The following is a 26968-nucleotide window of genomic DNA, read 5'->3' as shown; positions in this document are numbered from 1 at the left end:
CACACAGAGAGAGAGAGAGAGAGAGAGAGAGAGAGAGAGAGAGAGTTGTTGTTGTATACGAATGTGTGTGTGTGTGTGTGTGTGTGTGTGTGTGTGTGTGTGTGTGTGTTTTTACTTTTGAAGAAGGACTCTGTTTGAAACTTGATTATTTCTAGCATTCTGTATCACTGTGTCTGGCTATGACTCAACACATCCTCTAGCTGGTGGGTAGGAATCTATCCTTTCCATTTTGTTGTTACTTCATCCTAGGTTTTCCACTGTTTATTTAAACTAAGCATTTGTGTAACTTTCACAGAACACTATAAGCTATCAGTATACTGGTGAAGTTAAAGCTTGTTTCATGTGAACATTAATGTTAACTGGAATTTACATCCCCAATCAAGTATTCTTCTATATTGTAGTACTGGAGAGTAAGGAATGCTTACTTTACTTTTGAATATTAGGGATTTCCAATTCCCTTACTGGTGTCTGCTGAGCAGCTATTTAAGACTTTTCCAGCAGAATGTAGAACTTCTTTTGAAAACATAGGTAGGGATGTGTAGTCTTCACCATTGGTAGCACAGCCATGTCTTCTGTTTTTTGTATGATACTAGACTCCACATTAACACTATTGTCGTGGAAATGTAAGTTCAGAATGACTGTACAATTTCTAAATCCCATCAAGAGTTTCATGCTATGTTTCATTTTAGGCTCACGAAAAAACAACCAGTTACTTATTTCTTTTTATGATGAAAAAGTTAGGAGTAAACAAAACATGATAAAATACTGTCATGATTTTCAGAGGGAAGAAATTGTGTTCATAGTATATGCACGTGTAAGGATCCATGGGCTTTATGGACAATTCCTGGAAGGGACAACCTGGATTATTAAAAGATATGTGCCTAATCGGTACTGAAAAATCTTGATTTAATACTGCAAGTGTAGTTAACTGCCTCTAACACATCCAGTTTCTGTATATTTTGAAGAACAAGTAAATAAATTTTTTTCTTAATTGCTTGATAGCAAGCAATGAACACCTGAAAGCAAATGACATGATCTATGTAACATATATATGTGCAAATGCACTCAAAAACTATAAAAATGTACAACTTTTTGGCTCCATGTTAGTTATTTTTCATATAGGAGAAGCCCATGTAATGAACAAAGTGTCACTGGTTTATCTACTGTGAGATCTTGTTAAACTTGAAAAGGGTGTTACAAATAATGAGCAAGAAATGCTGTTGGTATGTGGCCCCTTTAATAGTATTAGGACTGCTATCATTAGGTCTACCACATGCTTGCACGCTAGGGATATCTCTGTCTTGCATGGTGGCCCACTGTTCATTGCCCCATGACATCAATTTAATGGAATCAATTAAGCCCTGAAGCTGCTCCAAGGACTGAGGACGTGTTACAAAAGTTGACCTAGAGTGATCCTGAGCACGCATGCCCTCCAGCAATCTGACACCTGCATATCTAATGCCAGTACCGCCATAGGAACCCTCTTGAAATAGTGATCTAGGGTTTCGTTATGAGCCTGCACTCTCCAGTAATATTCTCGTTCCAACTCAACATGCATACATGCCAACACCCTTCTTTCCAAGATGAGCTGACGAACCATAAAATGCATGTAAAACAGTTCAGAAACAACTAGCAAACATAGTATTGCCGTGGCTTTGCCACACTTAACAGAAGCATGCAACTAACAGTACAGCTCCTATCAGAGTGGGCCAGCCACTTAATTGCATTTAAATACTACACATCCCAAACAACACTTAAATCTCAATGTGGCTAACCACAATTCACTAGAACAGAGATATGTAACAGAAGCAAGAAAGATTTCCATAAAACAAACCAAAATTACACTTAGTTGCAGGTCTATTTGTTTAAACATCAGAAAATCACAAATTACAAAACACATTTTACCTGCCTTGGCGGAAGGAAAAGATATACTAATCCTTTTGTATGGGGTCTTCACCAAAAGCAACCTGGCCGTGGCAGGGTTATGTAAACACAGCAGGACCTAGGCTGCAGGTCACACCTCACTCCCCGCGTTGGTGCTTACAGCAGCTTTTGACAAACACAGGACAATTGCAACTCTCTGAAACACACACAAAATACAGGGCAGAATCCTTGCATCAGACATATGTGCATCAGTGTACAAAATGTTCTGTCCACAGAAACCACTACCCTTTAAATTGAAACCACCCAAGGATGGTTCACCAATAATAATAATAATAATAATATCACTTAGGTGCAGTTTTCAGTCACTTAATACAGTTGTAACTAAGACTTCACTGCAAAGCCAACATTTAACCAGCTCACATAGAGCTCATCCACATACTTTTCAATTAACAGCTGTGTAAGTTCCACAATCATCTAGGGAGTGAAACTCCTCTCATCACGTCGCACAGCCACATACACTAACAGCCAACTTACTTGGTGTTTGCACACAACACAACTCAGCGGCTCAAACAGCTTAACCAAATTCCTTCATGGACCTTTCCCTTTATATAAATCACAAAACTTGGATCTCCGAGCTGCCCCAAAACACAGACTTGCTGACCAATACAATTGTGCGGTATATCATGCTGATAGGGCACACCCGGTTGCAGTTGACACTCCTTTGTCTGGAGACATCCCACATCTCTCTATGTTTTCCTTTTTGAAAGCTAACGACCGACTCTTGAAGCCTGCCAACCCAGAAGAAAGCCGTACAATATGCAAAGATCTCATATTCCCTCCAAAATCAATCGCAACGATCTAATGAGCATACCCCATGCTGGCGCCAGTCCGGCATGGCTCAGCTGTTATGGATATTTTATGTATTGTAGTACATACTTTTCCACAGACTGTGAATAGATCACCGAAGATAAACTATTCTGATGCATCCACTGTAAAGAGAAGCTCTGTATCCACGTGGCTTTTAGTTTTTTCTTAAACTGAAGCATCACATGTCTGTAAAGACATTTGCAGATAACAATTGGCTCCAACAACAGTTAGACAAACATGCCTATATTACTGAAACAAAAAACCATATAGATGCATCCATACACATGCAATGTATGGACATCAGATGCGATTGTTTATTAAAAAAGTGGAAATATAATACTTCAAAAATATTTTCTGTGTGTTGTATCTCAACTGTCTGTATAATCCTCATTGCAATTTTATCATAAATCTTAATGTTGGGCGGGGGGGGGGGGGGGGGGAGGGGGGGGGGGGAGCAATTGAATGTTTCAGTAATATTCTTAGAAAGATGTAAATTGTCTGTTTGGTCATAAATCACATGCATTGAACATAAAGGAATAATATCATTAAGTGGAATGAACATATGAAACCAGATCTAGTCTGGGTGAGTCAAATAGTTCTTTAACTGGGAGAATTTTGGGAAAGTTTAATGCATCTGCAAAGGGAGGTGGTACGCACTTACAAGACATTTTTATTTATGATGCCTTTACCTTGGTGACACTAGTCTATTTGGGATCCTCTAGTTGGCTTGAAGCAAGCTATTTCAGGATTTTGGAAATATGTTGCTATAATTGTTACCAGCTGATTTAGAGTCTACATTTGTTGGTTAAACTATGAGGAAATATACCTGGGGATAACTGTAGGAAAGGTAACTTTCATCTTCCAAAAGAAAGTGTGAAGCACCATATCTAACATTACTTCTGGCCGTTACCCATGTTCTACCCTCAGTCACATGATAAGAACTAATGGCATAATAATAACTTAAATATTAATAAAAAGTTGTGGACAATATTTCAGTTTAAACAGTTCTCTGTTTCTAAGAAATTACTGCTAATAAATTTCATTAAGAGCCTCTTACTGACTTAAATTCTTCAGGTCCATGCTGAAAGTTTTGAGAAAATGTAAACGAATTTCCTTTATTACAAAAACTTACTGTTATATGTTATTAGAGTACTACACATCTTGAAAGTTTGATGCACAGTTGAGTTTGCAAAACATTCTAAATGAAGACTTACACTGACAAAAGTTTGTGGATAGTAATATCCACATGTACAGATGTTAGTAGTATTACATGTACAAGGTATAAAAGGGCACTGCATTGGTGGAGCTGTCGTTTGTAATCAGGTGATTCATGTGAAAAGATTTCTGACATTGTTATGGTCACATAAAGGGAATTGACAGATTTGAATACAGAATGGTAGTTGGAACTAACACATGAGACATTCCATTTTGGAAATCATTAGGGATTTCAATATTCTGAGATCCACAGTGTGCCAAGGAGAATACTGCACTTCAGGCATTGTCTCTCACCACAGACAACACAGCGTCCAACAGCCTGCACTTAATGACTGAGAGCAGTGGTGTTTGTGTAGAGTTGTCAGTGCTAACAGATAAGCAACCCTGTGTGAAATAACCATAGAAATCAATGTGGGACATGTGACGAATGCATCCATTAGGGCAGTGTGGTGAAATTTGGCATTAATGGGCTATGGCAGCTGATGGCTGACATGAGTGCCTTTGATAAAAGCATGACATAACCTGCAGTGCCTCCCTCGGCTCAATATCATATCAGTTGGACCCTAGATGACTGGTAATTTTTGACCTGTCAGATGAGTCCCACTTTTAGTTGGTAAGGCCTGCATTTTCAATGACTTGCTGAGTCCATCCACATTGAGTTTTTGTACTATGCTTGGCAAAAGGAAGTACGACACGATATTATGAGGTATCCAGTGACTTTTGTCACCTCAGTGTAATGCGAAGGTTGGTCAACAACATTTCGTAATTGACATAGACTCTTTGAAGAAATTAAAACTATGTTCATCTGTGAGTCTTCTTTAATTTCTGAGTGGGATAAAAGGGATATTATGGTAGGTTTCAGCTGATGGTGAAGATTGTTGTAACTTGTTTTGCAAGTCTGATTTGATCATTGGATGAACAGGCACACTGTTGTGGTGAGGCAGATCTCATAGGTGCCAACCTTTGACCACTGCTGTGGGATTCTTTTGAGAAGTTTAAGATGACATATAGTGACTTGCTATTCTGTGGTGTTGGTCTTACTTTGTTCTTTTGCCTGCATTTCTTACTTTCTCCAGTTCTGTTCAGTAACTTTCACTGTGGAATATTCACATACGTGAGTGATGTTTGATCTGTGAGAATCACCTCCATGATTTAGTGAGTCTCACTACAGAGACAGAGGTCCCAGTCTTATTCCTAGTTACCACCTTGGATTTCTTTATATGTAAAGATCTGTAACAGTTCCACTCAGTCCCATGAAGCCAATTGAGAAGTTATTTGATTAAATAGGCAGCAAAATTGATATACAAACCATTGAAGAAGTATAAAATCACAAGGGTTTGCACCAGGCAGATATCCATAGAATATTTATTTATCTTGTACTCATGATGTTACAGTCCCGTCTTGTCCTCAATTAAACTGGCATATACTGATTTTTAGCTTAGAAAATAACAGCAAGTAAGCATCTCTTGGCAGATTTCTGAAAATTCAGCCTTCTGGTGATGTTTTAGGTAATACAGTATGTATAAATTGCAAATTTCCTGATTTGAGGATTCAGAGTAACGACTCAGAGATGGTTGCCCAAAAGTGCACTGAATGTGCTGGTAGATGCAACAAAGACACTATTAAATCATTATCTAAAGACACTTTTTCTCCAGTACCAACTAAACACTGTAATTGACTTACATCTTCAAGAGAATTTCCTTGTTACCTGACCTGAACCAACCAAAGAATATGGCATGCAAGGGGAATAATCTCAAATGCAATGGGTCAAGACATGTACACTCAAACCAAATTTGTGTAAAAAAAAAAAAAAAAAAAAAAAAAAAAAAAAAAAAAAAAAAAAAAAAAAAAAAAAAAAAAAGAAGCTCTGAAACCTTGTTTTCTAAAGAGAGAAACATGATAATTTTGATCTTGAAGTTGTGCTCCAATAACTACAAATTTTTGTGTGCTTATTTCAGATTGCTCGACAGAAATATATTTCAGAAGCATTTTCAGTGGTAAGGATCTTTAAACAGCCTTTGCTTTTGCTTGAAATTGTAACTTGCAGCTGTAGCAAAAAAAAAAGCTTGAACTAGTGTAGATATTTCTGCTAATTTTATTGAAATTATGTTCTCAGATTTGTCGAATCTATCTTAAGCTGCTCTAACCAGTCCATACAGTAACAGTTGTGTACAGCTAGAAATGTTTGACTCCTCTTACAGTCTGTTCTCCATTCCACATAGTTTGCAGATGTGAGATGCATGCATGTGTACCTTGAGAAACTATTCATACAATGCTAAACCTTTAATTCTCAGCTTTGAATGTACTATTTGTGTCTTCATATCATTCTCCTTAATAATAATAATAATAATAATAATAATAATAGAAGAGCTATTTAGACCTAATCACAAAATTTAATGTCATGCTGATAATAAATGAAATAATGCATGAAAGCTTATTAAATAACAACTTTAACAATAATTTTTCTGTTTTTCTTTGATGTGAGACTTCACAGGCAAGTGTTTCAGTCTAATCATGGAACAGTGGTAATCAGTGCTCATTTCCTTAACATTTTTAATTGAAATCTCACTTCAATAGAGACTAATGGCATTTCTTTAGGAAAGTAAAAATAGTATTAAATTATGTAACAGACTAGCATGCCTGTACTTAACCTTCAGGAGGCAAAAGTCAGTACTGCTGATAGACAGATATGAAACCTTAAGAAACTGTCCTAGCTTTTAGAACTATACATTGGGGAGGAAAGAGGGATAGGATGCGTATGATTAAAAGGTGTCAGAGAGAGAGAGAGAGAGAGAGAGAGAGAGAGAGAGAGAGAGAGAGAGAGAGAGAGAGTGAGAGAGAGAGAGTAGTGCATTTCAGTACAGATGTGATGACAGAATAAGTAATGATGGATGTAGAATTAGAAGGAGAAAGGGCTTTTTTTTTTGGTAGGGATGGAGTAGGGGATGGGGAACAAACAAAGAAAGAGAGTTGGGAGGGGGGGGGGGGGGGCATTGTATGTTAATGGGGGTTATATCCAGGAGGGTTTGATAATGCAAGAATATGTTAGAAAGTGTAGCTTATTAATTCTTTCATAAGTATGAAATATTAACAGTTTGAAGTGTGTTATATTCCAATAATGCAAATGTTCAGCACATTATAATCTTTTTTAATACTTATCTGATTAATGTTGTTGCAGTCATTCAATTTTTATAGCCTATTGCTAAACAGCTTCTTCACGTTTTTTGAGTTCAGTGTTATATTTTCATTTATCATATTAAACAATGGAAAGTTCAGGTTGGAATATCAACAATTATGAGAAGGATAGGTTGCCAGTCACTGTAAAGACAGCATGTTGAGTTGCAGACAGGCACAATGAAAAGACTGTTACACGCTGAGCTTTTGGCCATGTTACACACTGAGTTTCTGGTGAACCTGTTCTTCGGAAAAGAAAGGAAAACAGACCACATTTGCACAAGCAGGCACACCTCGTGCACACATGACTGCTATCTCCAGCTGCTCGGGCCAGACTGCAACTATTGCACTGAATAAAAGCACCGATCCTGAGTGGGGCAGGGAAGGGGGAGGAATAACAGGGTACAGGTTGTGGGAGGGTCAGTGTGGTGTGTGCCTGCTTGTGTGAATATGTATGTGTTCTCCTTTCATTTCTGAAGAAGGCTTTGGCCGAAAGCTCAGTTTGTAACAGTATTTTCATTATACCTGTCTGCAACTCAATGAGTCATCATTATGGTGAATAGCAATCTATCCTTTTCATATATCATGTTAGTCGGATATTCCAGACTCAGATAACAAGCTTAGTCTTCATTAAAATTTTCAACAATACTTGCAACTAAACTCCATCAAAATCATTTCACAATTCTGTCTTCCAACTGACTTCTAGATACAAAACACAACACTGTACAAAACTGTGCATTTGTCAGATATGGATTGACGAACAGAGATGTTACAGATCAGTTATATTAAAAACAGTAAATATTTATCGTTAACACAATCGATTTATGAAAACATTTTTGATTATAATAAGATTGTTTTAAAATGTCACCACATCAAAAAACAAGTTAACAAAATTTCTGCTTTGGTTTTTAAATAAAATTATAAAATTAAAAAAAAAAAATTACTTGGATGCTACAGAATTGGCAGTGGGCAGTGGACATGGGTCAAATGTAAACAGTGTGCAAGGTTTTGTAAGCTGATCTACTGATGATATTGTAAGGCTTATCAGTGATGTAGGTGGAACAAGTGATGGATGGTGAGTACAAAGGGTGAATTTTACAGCAGGGGACCTCGGGATAGAGATAATGGTATGGGAATGCCATATGTTTTGAAAGGAAGCTATGGAGATTAAGAGGATGTCAGAAGATGACAATGGGTGGTGTGGAGGAGATATCAGAGAGAAAAGCTCTCATTTTAAGATTCAACTTGAGAAAGGAAAGGCTATGACTTTCTCAGATCAGCCTGCCTCGGAGCCCATTACACAACAGTGATCACTAAACTGTTATGGTGTATTTGGGTAGAGAGTTGTTCCACTACAACATGTTAGTTTACAAGTTTGTTTCAGATTTTGTCACTAGGCTTTTGTAAATATGGTCCTGAGCCGCTGCAGAGCTGTAATACCATTAATGCTTTTTTGCATTTGGGGCACTATTGAAGTATGTTTGTAAAGTTATGGTGAAGGAACAACTCACAAGATGGCACTGCACAACAGAAATTATGATGTTGAGGTGAAAGACCTTAACAACTTAAGTATATGAAGATTGTAAAATAATAAGTTAATTTAAATATTCCAAATTTATAGAACTGAAGGTAGATGGAGGGTTGTTACTAACAGTCAAGTATGAAAGCTCGTTTCTTTTGTATATTTTTGGTCTATTGTATCATACACTGGGACAACTCCTGCATAAAAAAAGATATTTATAGCACACATAAGAAATATCAGAACAATCTGTTGCATCAGTTTGTGCACATTCTGGAAATTGCTGTTAAAGTGTCATCGGATTGTAATTGTGCCATTTCAGTTTGTTATACATTCCCTCATGAGATCTTTGGTTGTTAATATAGATTTCAAAAGGAATTGCAGCTGTTGCTTGATGAAAAATCAGATGAACAAAACATTGGCATATGGATAAAATTTTTCTAATTAGTCTACAAAAACTATCACAGTATTCTGTAAATTTTGTTCCAATAGGTTATCATCAAAATTAAAAATTTATAAGGTTCAGATTTGTAAATACTAATTGAAAGACTTCCTTGTAGCACAGTTGTTTTATTCTGCATGAGAGTTCTTCACAATAATTTAGAGCCTTTCACTATACTGTAGCAATCATATGTATACAGTATTGCAAATCAGTTGCTTTTATCTCCTAATCAACATTCTGTAGCCTGTATCTGTATTGTCTTGTTCTATAACTTAGTCTCATTGATTCATGGGCATGAATAAAATAACCTACTGGCAATAGGATGAAGGGAAACAGCCATCATGTAGGATTGAACAAAGGACTACAAAAGCATAGGCTAGCAATGGAAGACACATTTTCTTCAGTTCATGATGATAATTAACTTCTTACTAATGCTTGTATTTTTTAACATCTTATTCAGATCTGTCAGCAGAGACACATTTCTGATAGACTGCAGCACCATTGACAGAGATTTATCTGTAGAGCTGTCTGAGGAAGCTACAAAAAGAGGCTGTTTGCAGTTTGATGCCCCAGTATCTGGAGGTAAGCAGCTTTGTGTGTCATGTACAAACTTCACATTTCTCTGTTTCTTCCTGTTTTACAAATTTGACACGTAATTTGATACTTGTAAAGCTATAGTTGTTTAATAGATAACAGTGGCAGTGCAGAACACACACAAAGAGATCAAATCCTATTAATTACTTTTGTAACTCTCCTAAATTAGTGGATATTTGCTACAGTGCGTGTGTGAATGTATTATGGATATGCTCAACATGCAGAGCAAGAGACACACTAAACTAACAGCAGAAGTACCCCCGTTATTGACTTGTCTATGTTTTGTCCTTGATCCTGTTTGTACAAGATTCACCTCGTATATCTGTTCTTAATAAAGTGCTTTGAGCATCCATGGAAGTGAATTCTTGCCTGAATTACACTGAAGAGTCCATTAAATATTTTAACCAAATATGCAATAGAAACAATTTTCACTCAGAGATATGTTTAACACAACCAATGTTCTACTATCCAGAAACATCTTTTTAATTTACGCCCCTGTTTACTGTATCTTCTAAGGTCTGATATGTATCTGTTGTTATTGCTACCTTCAGTCCAAAGACCATTTTGATGTAACAGTCAATACTGATCTCTCTTGTGCAAATCATTTCATCTCTGCAAAACTATTATAACCTATATCAATTTGAGCCTTCTAACTATATTCAAGCCTTGGTCTTCATTTGCAGTTTTAACCCCCCCCCCCCCCCTCCCCTTTTGCTGCCCCCCTTTCACACACACACACACACACACACACACACATACACACACAGAGGGGGAGAGAGAGATAGTACATACACTCTTCCATCCCTCACCAAATTGACAATTCCTTAATGCCTCAGGATGTTACCTGTCAACCAAATCCTTCTTTAGTCAAATTGCCTTATAAATTTCTTTTCTCTACCTCCTCATTAGTTTTTTGATATACCCACCTAGTCTTTAGCATTATTCTGTTGCATAACATTTGGAAAGCTTATATGCTTTTCTTCTCCAAATTATATATGGTCCACATTTCTTTTCTTTACAGGATTACATTCCAGGCAAATATCTTCAGGAAAGATTTCCTGATACTCAATTTTATATTCCATGTTAAGAGAGTTTTATTTTTCATAAATGTTTTTCATACCACTGCCAATGTGCATTTTATATCCTCTCTACATTAGCCATCATAAGTTATTTTGATCTCCAAATAGCAAAAGTCTCTACTACCATTAGTGTCTCATTTCCTATCTATTTCCCTCAGCATCATCTGATTAATTCAACTATATTCTATTACCCTCATTTTACATTTATTGATGTTCATCTTATAATCTCTTTTCAAGACACTGTCCATTCTATTCAACTTTTCTTTTCTGTCTCTACTAGAATTACAGTGTCATCAGCAAAATGCAAAGTGTTTATTTATTCTCTGTGAACTTCAATTTCCTTTCCAAATTTCTCCTTGATTTTCTTTACCGCTTGCTCAGCGTGAAGATTAAATAAGCCTGAGGATAGGCTACAACCCTGCCTTATTCCTTTTTTTTAACTACTGCTTCCTTTTCATGTAATTATACTCATAACTGCAGTCTGTTTCCCTTAGTAGATGTAAATAATATTTCGCTCCATGTACTTTACCCCTGCTACCATAAAAATTTCAAAGAGTGCAGTCCAATTGACATTGTCAAAAGCTTTCTCTGTACTACAAATGCTATAAACAGAGATATACCTTTCTGTAACCTATCTTCAACTAATCTCACCCAAGTTCAATTTCTACAAGTTTTTTCATTCATACATAAAAAATTTTGTCAGTATTTTGCAACAGTGAGTTATTAAATTAATGAAATTGTCATATTCACATCTGTCAGACAGAGATCATGGCTTGAAGACTACAAGCAGATTCAAATGATTGTTGGTTGCAGTAGTTATGCAGAGATGAAAGACTTGCACAGACTTCTGCAGAGCAATGTCAAAAAAGTCTTTGGGCTGAAGACCATTAATACAAGAAGTACACAAGTATAATAATAGTTTCTTATTATAATATTATCTCATTCCTCATCCATGTGTATTCTCTTCCTGTTAGGATATACGAAATGTAATGCGTGAATTAATGAAAGCAAGTTTGTAAGATAGCTCAAACTGTTACAACCATGGTGTAGTATGAAGATGGAAGTAGACATGTTGGCTGCATAAGCAGTTGTGAATAAATGCATGCATGTAATCAACTAGGACAGTTCGGCTAAAATTGTGCATTTCTTCATTACCTGCATCTCTTCTTTGACCCTGGGTTCAGTAGGGCTTTGCTATTTCATTTCTCAATAGCCTCATTTTATCTAAACTTGTGTTATCTTTTTCAGTGTACAGAACCTCTGTATTTGAAAACTACTGGTTCATACATATTTAATATTTGAGCTATCATAATTGCTAATTGAAGTGGTCTTTTTTAAATATGTATCTTTGTTGTGTCTTTTTCTCTTTTTTTGATGACTTTATGAGGAGTGGCTGACAAACTACTCTGAAATCTATCAGCAAACATGGATCTGTGACTCTTTTCTCCAACATTCATGGCTGTGTTTTCTACTGTTGTATTTGTGACACGCCAAATCTCCTCTTGTCCCTTGATTCTGTAGGAAATATTTTTCTGCAATTATTTTTCCTAAATTACTTTGTACCACACTTTGTCTGCAATTCACTACAAATCAACTTGTTGCTAATACTCAAGGGTTTCTCAAGCAAGCATATTTCATCAGTGTTAATTCTGATTCCTCTGTTTTTATTCATCTACAGGCTGTAACTGTAAGAAATTGCTACTACCTTCAGTGCCTAATGTGTGTGTAAGATATAACTTACCTGTTAGTGAAATCATCCAATTTATTTCATACAGTATCAAACATCCTTCATTATAGGTGTGGTTGCAGCAAAAGAAGGAAAGTTAACTTTCATGGTTGGTGGCCCAGACAAATATTTTGAAACTGTTAAAGATCTTCTGTTGCACATGGGTTCACGTGCTGTCCATTGTGGTCCTGCAGGTTCAGGACAAACAGTTAAAATGTGTAATAATATGTTGCTGGCAATAAGTATGATTGGCACTGCAGAAGCAATGAAACTTGGCATAAGGTCAGTGGTTTCACTATTTTCTTTAAACTTTGTTTTCTTAACTGTAATCTACTGCAGCACTATTAATCATCATCTAATCTCAGATTATCAGTTAAATAAAAAATAGATTTTATTCTGTTTTACGAACTCGATGTATCTCCATTTCCAACTGGACTTATTCTGCATTGTTGTTGGAGAAAGACTTAAAAGCATAAGCATTGTGTATCTTCTGAGTGAATTACATATGAAACATGTCACCTTCATAAGTAAGAAAGTACTTTTGACTGTCACACATTGAGAAACATGAGGAAAACAGAGTATAAAAAGTAAACAAATTATGTTGCAAATTATTTATTTATTAAAGTATCCCCTGACCTGGGATTCTGGATGACTTTTCCAAACTCTCTCCCATTTCCTAAACCTCGCCAGTCCTTTTCCATCATCTCTCTTCCTTTCCCTTCAGTGCTTCTGCCAGAAGGAGGGGCCACCAGCTCTGAAAGCTTGCACATCTACTTACCTTTTATATACGCTTTCTCCTTCTGCTGTTTGGTGAGTATATCTTTTATCCATCCAGTTACATTATATTTTCAATATATGAATATTGTGTGAGATAAAGGAAGTGAAATGAAAGAAAAAAATTATCTGATAAACTAATATTTTTCAAATCTGATTTCCAAATGGCTTCAGCAAGAAAGACTGTATAGGATGACCCAAAAGTCCGTTAACCTTTCAAAATGAACTAATTCACTGAATAATGTTGGTAGAGAGATAAAACTTGACACTTGCAACTGAAATGACATGGTGTATATTGAAACCAAAAAGGCTGCAAAAACTCGCCAACAGATGACACTGGATGGCAGGAAGCTGCTTTTCAAACTGTCAGAGTGACAGGTGTGAGATAACCAATATGCTACAGAATCACACCATCCACAGCCTGTCTGATCAACACTTGCTGGAAGGTACGACTTTTATGCAGGATGGTGCTCCATCCCATATTGCTACACGTGAGAAAGATCTGTTGTGCACATCGCTTGGTGAGGATCATGCACTTAGATGCCACTTCTGTCATGCTTGGTCTCCCAGGCCTTTGGACCTCAATCCATGTGATTAATGGTTCTGGGGTTTATCTGATGTCTTAAGTGTACCACAATTGTCCAACCTCATTAAGAATGCTGGAAAACATCATCTGACAGCAATTTCTCACCATACCTACTGATATGCTGTAACATGCTGGTAACATCATTGTCCCTTGCCTAAAAGAGATAGACTGGAGCCGAGTTTATAGGGAAACAGATGTAAACAAAAAGTACAATTCATTTTTAAATGAATTCATGTCTGTATTTGAGTCCATCTTTCCCAAAAAAGTAGTTAGAAATAGTCATATAGGCAATGCCAAGAAGTCTTGGATCACTACAGGGATAATAACATCTTGTAGAACAAAGAGGATGTTATACAGTTTTCTCAGGACTTGTAATAATCCAAAGAAACGACAACACTACAAACTTTACTGTAGCATTCTCAAGAAGGTTATAAATAAATCTAAAAGTATGTGCATAAAATCAGAAATTGAAAGCTCAGAAAATAAAATTAAAACTATATGGAATGTAATAAAGAGGGAAACTGGCAGGACAACAGGGAACATGTCTCAGGTAGAGATTAAAACAGGGGACAGTATCATAAAGAAACCTGAGTTGGTTGCAGAAATATTTAATAACCCCTTTTTGAGAGCAGGAGAGAAGACAGGCTGTAATGGTTCCATGGAAGAATCATTGTCCCTCCTACAGAAAGCTATTAGCAACAGAATCCCACAGTTATCCTTATCTCCAGTTACTGTAAGCGAGGTCATAAGAGTAATTAGATCATTAAAAAATAAGAATTCTGCTGGTGTGGACAATATTTCTAGTAAAATACTGAAACACTGTTATAAATTTGTTAGTCCCGTCTTATGCAACATATACAATGCATCCCTACAAGATGGGATTGCCCCTGACAGACTTAAGTTGGCTGTAGTGATTCCTCTCTTTAAAAAAGGGGATAAAAGCATTGTTACAAACTATCGCCCAATATCCCTATTAACTACCTTCTCGAAAATTCTAGAAAAACTCATGCACAGGAGGATTGTAGACCATCTCAACTTCCACAGTATCTTAAGCAAAAATCAGTTTGGTTTTCGTTCCGGTCTTTGTACTGAACAAGCAATATTCTCTTTCAGCAACCAAGTTTTGGAAGCCATTAACAAAAAAAAGTCTCCAGTGGGTATTTTTTGTGATCTTACGAAAGCCTTTGACTGTGTAAACCAGCAAATTCTTTGGAAAAAGGCAGAATACTATGGTTTAGGTGGTACTGTTGGCTTGTGGCTACAATCATATCTACAGGATCAGAAGCAGACTGTAACGCTAAATGGCTCTTCTGGAGAACCTGCCTCGTCTGACTGGGGCACGATAACGTGTGGTGTGCCTCAAGGCTCCGTTTTGGGCCCACTGCTTTTCCTCATCTTTATTAATGATCTTCCTCTTTGTTCTGAGACAAACAGCAAATTTACCCTGTTTGCCGATGATACCACAATTCTAATTGACGATTTGATTGATCATGATCTTGAAAAAACTACAAATACTGTTTTTAATGACATCTTAAATTGGTTCTCCTCGAATGGTCTCTCACTCAATGCAGATAAAACTCATTATATGAGGTTCCATACATCACAAAGTAATCCCGATGAAATTGACATAAAATGTAGAGATCAACCAATACAGAAAGTTGAAGACACAAAATTCCTGGGTGCTTACATAGACAGTAAATGTAATTGGTCAGTTCACATTCTTCATCTATGTAAAAAACTTAGCTCGGCAACATTTGCACTACGAGTAATTTCTTCAGTGGCTGAATTTGACACTATTAAGGTTGCCTACTTTGGCTACTTCCACTCATTGATGTCATATGCTATAACATTCTGGGGGAACCAGCCACTTGCAAAAAAAGTTTTCACCATCCAAAAAAAAGCAATCAGAATAATGTGTGGGGTCCATCAAAGACACTCTTGCAGGCACTTGTTTTGGAAGATAGGTATCCTAACAACTGCCTCACAGTATATTTTTTCCTTGCTGATCTTTGTGTGCAAAAATTATTCCATCTACCAAGACAACAGTAAATTCCATGGTTATAACACCAGAAACAAAAACAATCTACATTTAGAAATGAAACGTCTCACTCTGGTACAAAAAGGAGTTTACTACTCCAGCATTAAGCTGTTCAATGCTCTACCACTACATATCAAATGTGTTCATACAGAACTGCCAAAATTTAAACGAGTTCTCAAAGATTACCTGACAGAGAAATCTTATTATACTGTGGATGAATACCTGAAAGAAAATGTATACCATCACTAAACTTATTGTGTCTAGAAGTAGTTCAATTGATTTTATTGTGCATTTGGGCATTAGCACACTTTTTGTAACAACAGATTGGCTGTACATGTATTTACTCTTGTAGGCCTAATATCTGATTTAACTTTGTGCTCTTATCTTTAACCTTTATTTGAAACTCCTTTTTCTGTCAAATGGTTGTTATGTTATCTAGCTGAGATTGTATTTGTTACTGTATTTATAGTATGTCTTACTTAAACTATGTACAATTTGCCATTGAATTGCCCTTGTATTTATTGTAAGTTTAAATTGAAACCTGTACAATTTGACACGTTCCATATCCTTGTGATTGACTCACTAACTGGATCTACGGAACAAAAAATAAATAAATAAATAAAACAGGTATTGTTGATGAATGACTACCAGCATTTTGAGCATTTGTTGTAAAGAACATCATCTTTGCTAAAAAATCTGTTGTTATGATATTGGGTTGGTGGATAGTGTTTTCCCATAAGTTTAATAAACACAACAGATACACATAACAGAGACTTTAGTCATCAATAATATATTCTCCTTCACTATTTCTGACAGTCTGCCAGTGCTGGGGTAACTTTTCAATTCTGTGACTGTAGAAATAACGGTGTTTTAAGTTGAACTTGTCAAGCCATGATCAGAACACATTTTCATCCAAAAAGGAAGTCCCTTCAAGGTTATTAAATAGAGAGTGGAAAAGATGATAAGCGGAGGGCACAAGAGCAGGTGAATAAGTTGGATGTGGAATGACTTCCCAACTCAACTCCTTTATTGTATTTTTTGCTGTCTACCAGAATGTGGGTGGGCATTATCATGGAATGGGCATTATCATGGAATAGTATCACTTCATGCAATGTTCCTGGTTGTTGTTCTTGGATTTCGTCTGCAAAACATCTCAGCAATGGAGGTTACACCTCAGGGAAGCAATTAATAGAGCACCACACTGTTGCTGTTCCACCAGATGCGTAACATATCTTTTGTGGATGTGCACTTGTCTTTGTATGGGGAATTGCTTCTTTGTTTGGGCTTAGTCATTTCTTTCTTTTCTGTAAGTTACCATTTTTCTTCACCAGTAACAATACAGGATAGAAATGGTCAGTGTTGTTCATGAGCCAGTTGACAGTGAGCAAGCAGAGATGCACATATAACCATCTGCTGATTTTTATGATTTTGGCTTGGAGTATGCAGTATATATACACCTGATTTTTGAACCTTCTCCATTGCATGCAAATGTCAAATGGTGGTGGAATTATCACAATTCATCACAGTTGCCAGTTTTCAGGTACACTGACATGGATCATTGTGGATTAATGCATTTAAACAATCCTAATCAAACCCTAAATGTCTTCCACAACTTGCAGAGTCACTAATGTCAAAACATTTTTTTTGCCATGCTCTGTCCAGTGGCCCATTAACGACACAAGTGTTTTGGCTGCTCCCACTGCTGTCACTCCTCTATTGAACTGAAACAAAAGAATATGTGTTGCAAATGGTCCAATTTCTACACTTAGCACTCCATGTTCTAGTGTCCGCATCTCCACTCACTATTTCCAAATGACAAAATGTAGACTCAAATAAGTACAGTGAACTATGAATAAAAAATGATAATCAATAAATTAACTCATAGCAACTGGAATAACATTATGCAAAACAAAAAATGCTACAAAGTTATGCTCCAGTCTAATAATGATTGCTTTTGTGTCATATAAAGCACCATCTGTTAGTTATTTTGTGCACTTTTTTGTTTTAATAACACCCTATTTCATTCCAAACATGTTTTGTTTCAACTTGTGTCTCACTACCTACATTACTGTGTGAAACATTGAATTTTCTAATGTTAACGGACTTCTGGGTCACCCTGTTTTCATTTAACTTCTAACAAGTAAAATAATATCCATTAACAGTGATAAACATCTAATTATAATGCATAGTGGTAAGAAAGGTGGAAACTAACACAATTGAAAACCGCTTATTATTTCAAAAATTGTTACCATAATTGTTGATACATTTATCCCACTGTGAGACAAGACGGTTAGTGCTTCATGGAAAAATGTTTGTGGTTGCTCACAAACCCATGTTTGTACCCAAGTGTGCAACTCTTCAGTCAAAGCAAATCAAAGGCCATGAATGTCTTTCTTCAGGACTCCAAAATTATGGAAATTGCATGAGGGGATGTCGGGACTGTATGGAAGACGTATAAGGGCTCTCCAGTGAAATTTCTGCAGCGTAGTTGAAACAGTCTTGGCAGCATGTCAGCAGTCATTATCCTGCAACAGAATGATGCTGTTCATCAATCCACTGCTCACCGATTTTCTGGAACATGGCATCACAATTAACACACAGCAGTAGTGCCAATTGCTGCCTATGCTATTCCTATTTTTGGAGCCCTGAAGTAAGACAGCCATAGCTGTCAATTTGCTTCAGTTGCAGAGATACACATCTGGATACAATCATGGTTCTGAAAGCAACCACAAACATTTTTCTGTGAAGCCATTGACAGTATTGTTTTACAGTTGGACAAATATATTAACAGTTATAGTGATTTCTTTTGAAATACTAAACAGTTTACTTACTTTTTTCCATGTGTCTCATTTTCATTTGACTGCCTCTTACATGAGGAACTATAATGGATCTAAGATTGAACATTGAGCAAACCCATATGTGATTTCCAGAAGAATTGCTCCTGATTACATTGGTTGAATTACTATGTACAACTTTCTGCATTCTTTTGGTTAGATATGGCATTATCCATTGGTTGGTTACACCATCATTACCATAAAACTGCAGTAGGAGAATAGTGTAATTCACAGAGTGAAATGCCTTAAACAGGTCGCAGAATATATTAACCAGTGCTATTTTCTTATTAAATGCTTGGAAATTTTACTGAATGAATTTGTAAATGACATTCTCAGTTGAGAAACTCTTTTGAAATCAAAACTGTGATTTACTGAGGATATTGTTGTTGATCAGGTGGGATACTGATCTAGAATACAGGACTTCTCAAAAATTTTGGTAAATGATGTCAGTAGTGAAACATGTTAGTAGTTATTGACATCTCTCATCTCACCCTTCTTATAGAGGGGTTTAGCAATGACACATTTGTCTCTCTGGGAAAATGCCTCCAGTAAGTGATGCATTGCATTACATATTTCAGATAAAACTGGGCTTATTGTATGGGAACAAATCTTAAGTACTCTGTTAGAAACACCACCAAATGTAGATGAGTTTTTATTTTTGAGAGAATATGCAATTGTCTTAATTTCATACATTCATATGACTGAGTTTTATGAGAGTTACTTTTTCAACATATGTCTGTGGTTTTTCTCTTGAACAGTTTGTTGCCATATTTTCTACTATGTTTAAGAAATGGTTATTACTTGTGACTCATAATTTATAGACCTTCCATTCAATTCAGTAGTGATGTTATTCTGTTCTTTGACCAGTCTTGTTTCACTATATTCTAGGTATTCTTAAATCTATTGTCAGAATTACTGATTTTTGATGTAATGTGCATGTTCCTTGATTTTTTCAATAAGCTATCTTAGTAATTGTGAGTAGTTTGTGTAATGTGCAACTACTACGAGATCTTTACTTGTTCTCGCTAACAGAGACATTTCCTGTTTCCTTTCACAAGATACTTTTCTTTTTTACAAGGCTCTTTAATGTCCTTTCTGATTAGCGTACATGGAAAGCTATTTTCAAATAATGATGTGAATTTATCATGGGATAGATTAAATTTTATGCCAGCATTTGGTTCATTGTGAATTTTGTCCCAGGTCATCTCTTGTAAGCTATTGTCAAAAACATTTGTTCTGGAGTCATTAATTATTCTAACTAATTTATACTAATGAGTACCAGTACTGGAAGGCACTATCTTACTTATCTTAACCAACTGTTTATCATGATAAGAGAAAGCATTTGCTACTGGATGAACAGTTATTTTCTTGCTTTAAGCTTAATCAAGGAAAACAGTATCAATTACAGGCTTTATCCATCCACGTTGGAAAATTTATTATTGAGATTAATTTTTAGGATCTCAATACAGTTTCCAAATCATACTTTCTATCAGAATCATTAAGAGAATCTACATTGAAATCACCCAGACTATTAACTGCTTTCTGCTCTGTAACAGATAACATAGTAAGGTGTCAGAATTCCTCATAAGCAGTTCAAAATTTCCGATTGGGGATCTGCATAAAGTTCCAGTTAAAAGTGGACTATTTTTCAGTATTAATTCACAAGCAAACATTTCTATGTACTGATCACTACAAAATCTATTTGTCTCGGTGTTTTTGAGACTGTGTTCTGTCTTAATATATGTAACATCTCCTCATTTTCCCATATAAGATATACATGAGTTAGATGCTAGAGTAAGTGACTGTCAAGAAGTTATAAAAATGAATGCGGCTGCTACCACAGGGGTCAGTCAGTCTGTCAGTTAAGTCAGTCAGGCAGTCAGTCACAGTTCAGTGTTAGTAGAGGGTCAATTCAGTTTGTGTATGGAATAATCCAAAAAATCACCTAAGGTTATCTACAGTGAACAAGAATGGTATGTAAATATGACCGACAATCATTGTCACCTCTGACTCCACAAGATAGGTTAGTATTATTTACATAAAATTTTCTGCTTGATAACTTTTTACAATTTTTTTTCTTGTCATTTTGCAAGAACCATGATATTTTGATGTGGACATTGCAAATAATTAATTTTTGGACTAAAATTTTGAGTTAATTTTCATCTACATTATTAGACATAGCATTACACTAAGAAAGGATCATAAAGCGGTTATTGCATCAATGATTTCAGCCGTAAATAGAAATATTAAAAAAGGTAGAAAGATTTTTCTGTTTAGCAAAAGTGACAAAAAGCAGATTTCAAAGTACTTGATGGCTCAACACAAAATTTTTGTGTCAAGTACAGATAGTGTTGAGGATTAGTGGACAAAGTTAAAAACCTTCGTACAATATGCATTAGATGAGTATGTGCCAAGCAAGATCGTAAGAGATGGAAAAGAACCACCGTGGTACAACAACCGTGTTAGAAAACTGCTGCAAAGCAAAGGGAACTTCACAGCAAACATAAATATAGCCAAAGCCTTGCAGACAAACAAAATTTACGCGAAGCGAAATGTAGTGTGAGGAGGGCTATTCGAGAGGCATTCAATGAATTCGAAAGTAAAGTTCTATGTACTGACTTGGCAGAAAATCCTAAGAAATTTTGGTCTTGTGTCAAAGCGGTAGGTGGATCAAAACAAAATGTCCAGACACTCTGTGACCAAAATGGTACTGAAACAAAGGATGACAGACTAAAGGCCGAAGTACTAAATGTCTTTTTCCAAAGCTGTTTCACAGAGGAAGACTGCACTGTAGTTCCATCTCTAGATTGTCGCACAGATGACAAAATGGTAGATATCGAAATAGACGACAGAGGGATAGAGAAACAATTAAAATTGCTCAAAATAGGACAGGCCGCTGGACCTGATGGGATACCAGTTCGATTTTACACAGAGTACGCGAAGGAACTTGCCCCCCTTCTTGCAGCGGTGTACCGTAGGTCTCTAGAAGAGCGTAGCATTCCAAAGGATTGGAAAAGGGCACAGGTCATCCCCGTTTTCAAGAAGGGATGTTGGACAGATGTGCAGAACATGTTTTATGTTTGAGTATAATGACTTTTCTGGAGACTAGAAATCTACTCTGTAGGAATCAGCATGGGTTTCAAAAAAGATGGTTGTGTGAAACACATCTCGCGCTATTCGTCCACAAGACTCAGAGGTCCATAGACACAGGTTCCCAGGTAGATGCCGTGTTTCTTGACTTCCGCAAGGCGTTCGATACAGTTCGTCACAGTTTCATGAACAAAGTAAGAGCATATGGACTATCAGACCAATTGTGTGATTGGATTGAAGAGTTCCTAGATAATAGAACGCAGCATGTCATTCTCAATGGAGAGAAGTCTTCGGAAGTAAGAGTGATTTCAGGTGTGCTGCAGGGGAATGTCGTAGGACTGTTGCTATTCACAATGTACATAAATGACCTTGTGGATAACATTGGAAGTTCACTGAGGCTTTTTGCAGATGATGCTGTGGTATATCGAGAGGTTGTAACAATGGAAAATTGTACTGAAATGCAGGAGGATCTGCAGCAAATTGACACATGGTGCAGGGAATGGCAGTTGCATCTCAATGTAGACAAGTGTAATGTGCTGCGAATACATAGAAAGAAAGATCCCTTATCATTTAGCTACAATATAGTAGGTCAGCAACTGGAAGCAGTTAATTCCATACATTATCTGGGAGTAGGCATTAGGAGTGATTTAAAATGGAATGATCATATAAAGTTGATCGTCGGTAAAGCAGATGCCAGACTGAGATTCGTTGGAAGAATCCTGAGGAAATGCAATCCAAAAACAAAGGAAGTAGGCTACAGTGCACTTGTTCGCCCACTGCTTGAATACTGCTCACCATTGTGGGATCCGTACCAGATAGGGTTGATACAAGAGATAGAGAAGATCCAACGGAGAGCAGTGCGCTTCGTTACAGGATCATTTAGTAATCGCAAAAGTGTTACGGAGATGACAGATAAACTCCAGTGGAAGACTGTGCAAGAGAGACGTTCAGTAGCTTAGTACGGGCTTTTGTTGAAGTTTCGAGAGCATACCTTCACCGAGGAGTCAAGCAGTATATTGCTTCCTCCTACGTATATCTTGTGAAGAGACCATGAGGGTAAAATCAGAGAGATTAGAACCTGCACATAGGCGTACCGACAATCTTTCTTTCCACGAACAATACGAGACTGGAATAGAAGGGAGAACCGATAGAGGTACTCAAGGTACCCTCCGCCACACACCATCGGGTGGCTTGCGGAGTATGGATGTAGATGTAGAAGGAGTTTTGAACATGTTGACATTTGTATCAATGGCTTTGGGGCAGGGAGGAAGGAAATGTCATTTTGAGACCTGTTGGCAAAAAAAGGCAGTAGTATAGTGAGAAAATTATTAAAATTAGAAATAATTGGAGGAAAAACTACATTATCAATGAAGTAGTCTCAAATAAGACCACCTACATTGCTGTTAACTCCGAAAAGAGTGAATGGAGAAATGGCCAAAGCCTGGCAAAAGTCTGCTGACCTGATGATGGAAATATTATTACCAAATGATACGGCACAGAATGAAGATGGAATCAAAAACAACTTTGTACAAACCTGGATGATAATCATACTGCAGGAAGAAACCATCAGACAGTTAGAGAAAAAAAGAAAAGTCTCTGAGACCTGACAGTACATTCGTTGAGGTGCTCTGAGGGGTAAGAAGTTAACATAACACTATTTTTGCCAAGTCTAAATCATGCAGAAGGAAAGAATCCTAATGTCATGGAAAATAGCTGAAGTTGTTATCTTTGAAAAAAGGGGGGAGACAAAGATCCTAATTTCCCAGTCATATCAGCCAATTTGCCATACAAATAATTTGGCAAAGATACATGGAACCAGGGTAATTTTAAAAGGGTCTGGACTGTAATCAATATTGTTCAAAATATAAAACGGAACTAGAGAGCTTACTTATAATGTATGGTTTACATAACACAATTCAAAACTATACAAGAATAGGTATGAACACTCAAACTGCCATTGATTACGTAATTACAAATATTCAGTCTGGCAGAGATAATTGCCTTATAGCAGACATGAATTTATCAGATCACAACTCACAGAAAGTAATAATAAAAGAAGTAGGGAAATTAGATTCATTCAGCTTTATCTCTTACAGAGATATGACAAGTTCTAACATAACAGACCTAAAGATAAAACTACAAAATGAAAAATTGCCAGAGATGTACTTATCTAATACTGTTAATTATAAATATAACAGTTTCCTAGATGTTGTTGTTGTTGTCTTCAGTCCTGAGACTGGTTTGATGCAGCTCTCCATGCTACTCTATCCTGTGCAAGCTTTTTCATCTCCCAGTACCTACTGCAACCTACATCCTTCTGAATCTGCTTAGTGTATTCATCTCTTGGTCTCCCTCTACGATTTTTACCCTCCACGCTGCCCTCCAATACTAAATTGGTGATCCCTTGATGCCTCAGAACATGTCCTACCAACCGATCCCTTCTTCTGGTCAAGTTGTGCCACAAACTTCTCTTCTCCCCAATCCTATTCAATACTTCCTCATTAGTTATGTGATCTACCCATCTAATCTTCAGCATTCTTCTGTAGCACCACATTTCGAAAGCTTCTATTCTCTTCTTGTCCAAACTATTTATCGTCCATGTTTCACTTCCATACATGGCTACACTCCATACGAATACTTTCAGAAATGACTTCCTGACACTTAAATCAATACTCGATGTTAACAAATTTCTCTTCTTCAGAAACGCTTTCCTTGCCATTGCCAGCCTACATTTTATATCCTCTCTACTTCGACCATCATCAGTTATTTTGCTCCCCAAATAGCAAAACTCCTTTACTACTTTAAGTGCCTCATTTCCTAATCTAATTCCCTCAGCATCACCCGACTTAATTAGACTACATTCCATTATCCTTGTTTTGCTTTTGTTGATGTTCATCTTATATCCTCCTTTCAAGACACTGTCCATTCCATTCAACTGCTCTTCCAAGTCCTTTGCTGTCTCTGACAGAATTACAATGTCATCGGCGAACCTCAAAGTTTTTATTTCTTCTCCATGAATTTTAATACCTACTCCAAATCTTTCTTTTGTTTCCTTTACTGCTTGCTCAATATACAGATTGAACAACATCGGGGAGAGGCTACAACCCTGTCTTACTCCCTTCCCAACCACTGCTTCCCTTTCATGTCCCTCGACTCTTATAACTGCCATCTGGTTTCTGTACAAATTGTAAATAGCCTTTCGCTCCCTGTATTTTACCCCTGCCACCTTTAGAATTTGAAAGAGAGTATTCCAGTCAACATTGTCAAAAGCTTTCTCTAAGTCTACAAATGCTAGAAACGTAGGTTTGCCTTTCCTTAATCTTTCTATATATAGATATAGATATATAGATATAGATATAGATATATAGATATAGATATCTATTTAAAAATCATTGAAGAGTGTTTGCCAACCAAAACTAAACCAATAAAGAAAAAGTGAGGTAATCTACTATGGCTAACAAAGGGTCTAATAGTATCCTGTAAAAAGTTGAAACTTCTTCATGCAATTTGGAAAGCTCCAGATAGGCCTATTCATTTTGTTGAATATTATAGAGCCTATAAAAAGATTTACAATAAAACTTTAATAATTGCAAAAAAAACTGTACAATGAAAATGTTATTACACAAGCTCCCAACAAAGTCAGAAGCACTTGGAAGATGATAAACAGAGAAACAGAAAAGTCATCAGGAAATAACAATAAAAGGTTAAGCCTAAAAATCAATAATGTTGTAACAGAAGATCCAATAATCATTAGCAACACTTTCAACCAATATTTTACCAGCATCTGCCAACAACTTACACAGGGTAACAATGGTGATTCTCTGCAAGCCCAAAAACTAGTTGAGAATAAACAAATGTCACCCAGTAACCTGTATCTGGCAACTGAAAAATTTTTTTTGTATGGCACTCAACTACTAAGGTCACTAGTGTCCAGTCACAAACGTTAGTGCACTAATAGCGTAGAAAAACGCAAGGGGGCAACATCAGAAAGTACTTACAAAGACGCAGAGAAACAAACTAAAAGAGTTAGATCTTTTTGGACAAGTCTGTCAGTGTAATAAAACGAAGGACACGAGCAGCTGCTCGAGCGTCATCAGCTAAAAGTTCCTGTAAGGTAGACGGCAGACACAGGACAACACGAGAGTGAATAAAATGGGGACAGGACAATAAAACATGGCACACCATCGATGGATGGCCACAGGGGCACTGCGGGGCAGAGTCACCGCGTACAACAGGTAGTGGTGGCTAAACAAGAGAGAAGAAAAATAACAGAGAAACTAAAAAATAAAGCATCCACAGACATAAATGGCCTGTCAAATAAAATTTTGAAGCTAACTACCAGGGAAATTGTAAAAAAAACCTCTGTCACTTCGTTAACTCATGTCTCGAAAAAGGAATCATCCCAGATAGAATGAAGGTTGCCAGAGTACTACCACTATTCAAAAAAGGTGATCACATGAGCCCAGATAATTACAGACCAGTTAGCCCCCTTTTCATTTTGTCACAGATCCTAGAACGAATAATATTTGTTGGGTTAATGGCATTTTTTGATAAAAACTGTATCATAAATGGTAGACAGTTTGGTTTCCAGAAGGAAGAATCTACAGTGTCAGCTGCATTTGAACTTATTAATATAATCTCTGCAGGCCTAGATCAAGGCCAAATCCCGGATGGTGTCTTTTGTGACTTATCTAAAGCTTTTGATCTTGTGAATCATCACATATTAATAATGAAGCTACACCACTATGGAATTAGAGGAACTGCTCTTGGTATCATAAAGTAATTTCTGCAGAACAGAAAACAAGCAGTGGGAGTGTCACACAATCAAGGGAAACAGCTATCAGAACTACAAGATACAAAACATGGGGTGCCACAGGGTAATATTCTAGGACCCCTCCTTTTCCTTATATACATAAATGATTTACTTGTAATGTAGACAGTGAACTGATACTCTTTGCAGATGACACAACAATCATAACTGTGAGACCGAGCTTACAGGAGGCCATAAGTGAAAGCAATCAAACAGTTGAAATGATCACCCACTGGATTGAAGTGAATAGGTTAATTCTCAATTATGAGAAAACTAATGCAATCCTATTTAGGAACAACAAAAGAAAAACAAGTGAACTAACAAATTTGCAAGAGC

At 36.7% G+C, this 26968-nt stretch overlaps 1 protein-coding gene across 1 annotated transcript in view; it reads left to right on the top strand.

Annotated features, from left to right (window-relative positions):
* LOC124615395 (3-hydroxyisobutyrate dehydrogenase, mitochondrial) overlaps positions 1-26968 on the top strand; it is a 65809-nt gene that overhangs the window by 19534 nt on the left and 19307 nt on the right. The window contains exons 4-5 of the mRNA XM_047143230.1: positions 9562-9683; positions 12572-12782. Coding sequence (XP_046999186.1) covers positions 9562-9683; positions 12572-12782 — 333 coding nt within the window. The remainder of the gene's footprint in view (positions 1-9561; positions 9684-12571; positions 12783-26968) is intronic.

Source organism: Schistocerca americana, chromosome 1 (assembly GCF_021461395.2).
Source record: "Schistocerca americana isolate TAMUIC-IGC-003095 chromosome 1, iqSchAmer2.1, whole genome shotgun sequence".
NCBI classification, from domain to species: Eukaryota; Metazoa; Arthropoda; class Insecta; order Orthoptera; family Acrididae; genus Schistocerca; species Schistocerca americana.
Note: the sequence above shows the minus strand (reverse complement) of the source record. Positions and strands in the feature narration are given on the sequence as shown.